This window comes from Haliotis cracherodii, unplaced genomic scaffold (genome assembly GCF_022045235.1).
Source record: "Haliotis cracherodii isolate W230 unplaced genomic scaffold, xgHalCrac1.p SCAF_11, whole genome shotgun sequence".
In the NCBI taxonomy this organism is placed as follows: domain Eukaryota; kingdom Metazoa; phylum Mollusca; class Gastropoda; order Lepetellida; family Haliotidae; genus Haliotis; species Haliotis cracherodii.
This window is the reverse complement of record NW_027266266.1, coordinates 24853566-24860196: the sequence shown is the minus strand read 5'-3', so window position 1 is coordinate 24860196 and position 6631 is coordinate 24853566. Positions and strand designations below refer to the sequence as shown.

General features: G+C 38.9%; 1 protein-coding gene across 1 annotated transcript; it reads right to left on the bottom strand.

The window, feature by feature from the left end:
• Window positions 1-2490, bottom strand: LOC139455627 (uncharacterized). Its single transcript, XM_071237183.1, has 3 exons — window positions 2472-2490; window positions 560-618; window positions 1-228 (listed from the first exon to the last, which is right to left on the bottom strand). The coding sequence occupies exons 1-3, from the start codon at window positions 2488-2490 to the stop codon at window positions 1-3; spliced, it is 306 nt and encodes a 101-aa protein (XP_071093284.1).
• Window positions 2491-6631: the final 4141 nt, after the last annotated feature.

Genomic DNA, 6631 nt, shown 5'->3' with positions numbered 1-6631 from the left:
CTAAGCGTCCACCTTGACACGGAACACTCTCCTCAAGAATCCAGACACACGTGACAGGATGACTCGAACTGGGGACTGGGTAGGGGTGTCGTCATCATCGAGGTTGATTTCGACGAAGTGAGGAGCATCACTGAGGACGGGGGTAGAGAGAGGGGCAGGGAGAGAGGTGGGAGGGGTGGGCAGCTCTGACAGGGGGTCAAGGATGGTCATGTATCTCCCAGGACGATGCTGACAGGGAGGGAGAGAAGGACATGTAGAGAGTGACAGAAGATTTAAATAGCAAGTAGAGAAAGATGAGAGTAGATGCTGGAAATTGATTGAATTTAAGGGATGCTCATGCATAATGTCAGGATAACGTTATTGACAAAGATGTGTGGTTATTACTCCACATTTACATTAGTTTGCAAGTCAATATTATGTGTGTTAGTTGAAGATTATATAGATAATTTTTATATATAGATTATATAGTCCATACACTCATGAAATAGTCAGAAATACAAGAACCAATTTCAATTTTACAACAACTCTAGCAAAGTACTGATTCCTAAAGGACACCCACTTGGCGAGGAGGGGCCCAGATGTCAAAGTTCAAGGGGAACCTGATCACGAGGTCAACAGCTGTCAAGTAAGAAGGAATGAGAGTCTTAAATAGGGATAAACAAGACAGAATCAATTGAACAGTATATGAACAAATTTTAAAAAATGTTTACAGTTATTCTGTTCATCCATTGTCATTGGAGTAAATGTATTACACACTAAAATGTGAAGGTGGTGATTACTTAGTATTTTTTTGCAAAACAGCTAGGATATACAGATTGTGGTAAATACAAGTTACACTGCCAATTATTAGATAGAATAACATAAAAATACACAAACCTTTGGTACACAATACACAATCATTGTATTATTAGGTAAACAGCTTTGGGACATTAAGAGATGTAAGAGAATATCTACGATATGTGATAACATGAACATATGAAGGAACTGCTTACTACAGGTTGGGCTAAAAGTAGAAATATATTTGTATTGGTGTAGACTGGAGAAAAGGTACGAGTTGCATGTGTTCAGAAAGCAGTGACCAGGATTTTATTTCCTTTCTTCAACTGTCAAGTGTTTTTTTAGATAACAGCTCAAACGAACATAAGTACATGTCCTGTTTTTTGTACACCATTGTCAGTCAGTCACTGCAACTGGAAGACAATGTGCTTCATCACCAATGTTACAGGATACAGACCAGTGGAAAGTCCTTGTATCAAATAGTAATTGAACATTACCGATGATGTTGTCAGTGTTGGAGTTAAAGTTTAGAAAAGTGATTTCTTATTCTTCGGAGAGTACACATTTCAGTCACAATTTTACACAGTATGTTGATATTGAGCTACTACTGAACTGTATGATCATTGGTATTTGAATTTTGTGAATACCCATTGAACAATTCAATAAACCATTGTAGAGACCGACAATAAACTGGATTGGAAACATCATTGGAAACCAAACACCAACTCACTGATTAATGGCATGTAAACTATATTTAAGGCAGGTAGAAACATTGTAGTCCACTAGTAGGGCTGGGACGGTAACTCGGATCGGGTGGGTGCTGAGTTGGACCCGGGTACCCACAGGACTACCCAGACCCGTGGTTAGTCACGTCATATATTGTTTAATGATAAAAAGCTCAGTGGTTAGAACTCTATTGTTACACTACAAGTCACTAATGTTCGCATTTCTTTCGGACTATGCACGCATTCCTTCTGACTTTCATATGTTTGAATAAAGATAAAACGTCAGTCAACTTCGGTGTTGACCAGATCGTTTTAAATGTGTATCTAAATACATTTTGGCAGGGCAAACTATTCCCAATCGGACAATCTGTACCGACAATCGAGTAATAGGGGGATGGGTACCCGGGTAGTAAATTTGGAATCGTCCCAGCCCTATTCACTAGTCCTTATAATGATAACATATAACAAAACTTTAAAAATGGCAAATTTCTTTCTTTAATGGTGCCTTAACTATTGGGCAGTTGGGAGAGGACTGAAGTTCAAGGCTACAAATAGTTTACAATAGGTTTGTGTTTACGTATTGAACAGTTCTATAAACAATTGTAGAAGTCCAACATCCTATTTGCAGAAACGGCCTGGCAACCAACACTACCTCAACTATTAATGACAGGTAACCTATATTCATATATGGCTACTAATATTTGACCATGCCTGCTGGAAAACATTTACAGAAACCTCACTTATATACTAAAACACGAATGTGTTTGTTGAAAAGGCAGAAAAATTGGCCTCAATTAACGTGGAAAAGATCTGAACACTGGACAAGTGATCATCTTTCATGGCAGTATGTTCTGGAAGTTTCTTCTTTTCCATCGGCTAGATCTAGGCCTGCTTCAGAGTCAATTAAGTAAATAAGTCATTAAAGAAAGAAAAAAAGCCAAACTTACTAATGTAGAAGTAATGACATACCTTGGGCGTAGGAGCTCATGTCGTAAGCAGACGAAGATGAGCGAAATACGAGGCAAATGGCAGCCAAATAGCAGCAAGATGATAGCAGTATGATGATCACAGCAATGGCGATATCAGTAGTGAAGTGTCGTCATGGCGACGTCATAAATCTCGCGAGACGGTCATAGTATCACGTGACGTGACAGCTTGACTGGTTTTCTTTTTGCTCTACGCAGGTCAGGATCCCAGTTTTCAGTTGTTGGGTGGTTCAAAACGAGTGAGTTCACACTGAGCAACGTTAGACATTGGGTTAGACAGTAGGTTAGTCCTTGCAAGACTGGGACCCAGTTGTTAAAGTATCATTATTACAAGTAGAAATTTGTCCTTTTAAAGGTCTTTGCTATATGTTACCATTATAAGGACTAGTTGACTAAAACTGTTATTTTCTCTCGCTGCTGAGTTGTATAGATTGTATGCATATCAGACAAGACAATAGCGACGACGCAGAGCATCAAAATCCAGCAGCCAATAGGCTCCTGTATAAGATATGATGTTACAAATCTTTGGAATACAGGAAAATAAATAATTGAAACGGACGTTGTGCACTTGACTGGACACACTCTTCAGAACTGATAACTCTCGACCTTCATGTATAGGCTTTGAAAGTGAAGGAGATGTGAACTGGTTAAATAACAGCAATGGACTCCTTCCCAAGTAATTGTTAGCACAACAGTAGTCAGCCCCGGCAAACAGAGCAGGAAAGTGCCATTTTCTATTCATGACTTTGTTCATGGTAGAGTTCTTTTCCAGAACATTAATCATAAACCATTGATAAATGGTGACATTAAGATAAAACTTTGTATACTCACCAAACAAATACTGAACCTGTGCCTTTTGCTATTCAGTAATGTATGTTTTTTTTCAGTTTTACTACTTTGGTGGCACAAATTGCAAGACTATTCAACTTTCTGGACATTAATTATGCACACGAAGAAGGTATAGTGCATTTTGTGTCTACACCAAAGAAGTAAGGAGCCTGTTACTGTTTGGGTAACGGGGCGAGGAGAAGTTAAGTCATAGTTAGGGCTGGGACGGGTAACTCGCGTACTCAGGTCGGGTGGGTACTGTATAGGAACCAGGTACTCACAGGACTACCCGGACCCTTGGTTAGTCACGTGATATATTGTTTAATGGCAAAATTATCTAGAACACCATGGTAACACTACTAGTCACAAATGTTCACATTTCTTTCTGACTAGCCACGCATTCCTTCTGACTTTATGTGTTTGAATAAAGATAAAACTTCCATCAACTTCAGTGTGTGCATGACAAGTTCCTTTTATACGAGTATCTAAATACGGTCAAACTATTCCCAATCGGACATTTGGACCAATCTCTTGAGACCTACAGCAGATACCGGGGTAGGGCCGGGTAACAGGGGGGTGGGTACCCGGGTAGTAAATTTGATCTCGCCCCAGCCCTAGTCATAATTGATGCAACTTTGTTCTGATGGTTATAGTCGTATTTCATTATTTATGTTAATAATTAAGGGGAGATAATCCAGTTGACCTTGATTACCGATGTTATGATGGTGTACCATAAACTGGTTCAACTGCTGCTACACCTGATGAAGGAGAAAGTATATACTCCGAAACGTTGTGATCCTCATAATAAAGTAGTTGAAATCCATATATTCTCTTCCTCACCCAATTGTGTCAAAAACTAGTTGAAACTCGTAAATATCCCGGTGAGAATAGGTCTTCAGCAACCTATGCTTGACGTAAGATGAATATGCTTGTTGTCGGTTGTCAGGCTCGTTGACTTGGTTGATGCTCATGATATCCATCACTGGATTGTCTGGTCCAGACTCGATTATTTACAAACCGCCGTCGTATATAGTTGGAATATTGCAGAGTGTTGCGTTAAACAACAAATAAACAAACAACAAATGGGTGAAGACACTCACTCAAAGATATGGACATATTCAATCCAAGACTCTGATTTTATTAATTGTTCTGTAGACTGTATTATCATGGTTACTACATGTATTATGGTATTTTCAGATTTAAGTAACAATTTTGTTGTCGCGTGTCAGTTCTCTTGTTTCAAGTTCAACTTGCAGGTTGATACAATTGTATGAATGTCAGAAACGGACTGTAGGTTTACCAGTATAAGTACTAGTACTTGTTTCTAAATGTAACAGTTCCATTTTGTTGAGGAACTTCATCCTTGTGTGTCCATTTTAAGGATATTCACGGGAATGTATTTGTTGTACTTTAATGATAATGCATCATATTTCTCTGGTAGCAACAAAACATTAACGTCAGGTAAGCACATGTGCCACGGGTGTTGTTTTATTACGGTGGTTATTATTTAGCATCAAATGTGTGCAAGGTATTTATGATGAATGTTCGTAGCATTTATTTTGAAGAAAACAGTCTTGCTTCTGTTAGTTTTCATTTCACTACATATTCTGGAGCCACACAATGTATTGCCATAATGTTTTAGTGTTTTGTGTTTATAACACGGTATTATTACAGTGTAAAATTTAAATAAAATGATAATTTGTTTAGTTGATTTTATTCCCTGCCACGAATAGGAATAGATGCTGTCCGTCCCGTTCATATAAAAATGTTTCAAAATGTGTTTTGTTCGAGTGGTCTCACTTTGAAAAGATAAGGTTGATGTGGCGAGTAGTTTGGTTACAATTGCTGTAACTTTGTTCCGTATATGACGGTTATAGTTGTATTTTTAAGGGAGATAATCCCGTTGGCCTTTACCGAAGATGGTGTACCGATGAGAGTTACTTCCCTTGGGGAGAATAATCGATGGTGTCGAACAATGTAGTTGTCTTGATTCTCCTCGTGCAATATTAGAGATAAATAGCGCCCTTATACGGGTACATGGCACAGACGCCACAGCAACTTTAACCAATTTGTTTCACCTTGACTTTCCACTGATTTAAGTTGTCTCTTATATGAATGACGAGTCTGATTAACTTATCGAAGAGTGTATTCCAATATGAAAGGACTGTTTTTATTATTTTTCTGACATTCTGTGTCCTGAAAACAAATAATGTCCTCGGGTTTTAGAACACTTGCTGTGATGGATGTTCTGACAAAATAATCCTATATTATCACTGGTTAAAGAATGTTAGGTACCTTCTTTCCACTGGTATTTACTTACATTCACCAAGGATACAACACGTCCAAATGTTCGTCGCCTTTGGCGTGTAAGAATCCTATGACCATGGGTTCGAATCCCGTGGGTTTCACTTAAACTGTTTGCGCTCAAGACCTGCATTCCACACTTTGCAAACGCAGCTTAAGACCCAATTCACCCACTCACTCAAGTGATAATAACACCATAAGAATTTGAACATAGCTACAAAGAAGCACACAACAGATTAACATTCACAGCAGAATTTTATTAAACGTTTCACTGATACGTGTTTATAACAGGCGCGATACACATCAGATGGGGACGAAGGCTTCTCAGTGATACACCACTAGCGAGTGGAGGGGTTGGCTTCGGATCTTCCTGTGAACAGACGGCAAAAATATATGAACAAAGTTTACTGTGATACAATAATGAGCCAACAACATTTGACACAGTATTTTTTGACGAAATTCTTTATCTGTAATCGGTGTTTCACCTGTTGTATATCAACTCGAGGTCATCCGATCTCTCTGAGCACACTGGAAATGAATCAGCGACATTATCAATATTATCTATTTAACGCAGCGTTTGACACAGGGCACGTGTCTGATCCAATATTGATACACCTAACATGTTATGACGTTTTACACGAATTTGCATATCGTAACATAACAACTGGTCTCAACTTTGGCTGCCAATTCAGTGGCGATTGAAATGGAATCGTGTAGAAATAAAACGGGGAACCTGAGTTACTAACCCCATTTGGAGATTGCTGGGAGGAATAATCTCCCCACTCGACCGTGCTTCGACCGTGTGGGTCGTTGCTAATGCAGTCAACCACTGGTTTCCCTGGTCCAGACTCGATTACTTTACAGACTTCTTTGATATAGCTGAAATATTACTGAAGAACATTCACTCATTCACACACTTTCGTATATTCAAAGACAGACTACATTTGAAGCTAGTGACTTGATGTCCATCGTCGTGATATGGCCGGAAGATTTCTATAAACTCGTGCCAAT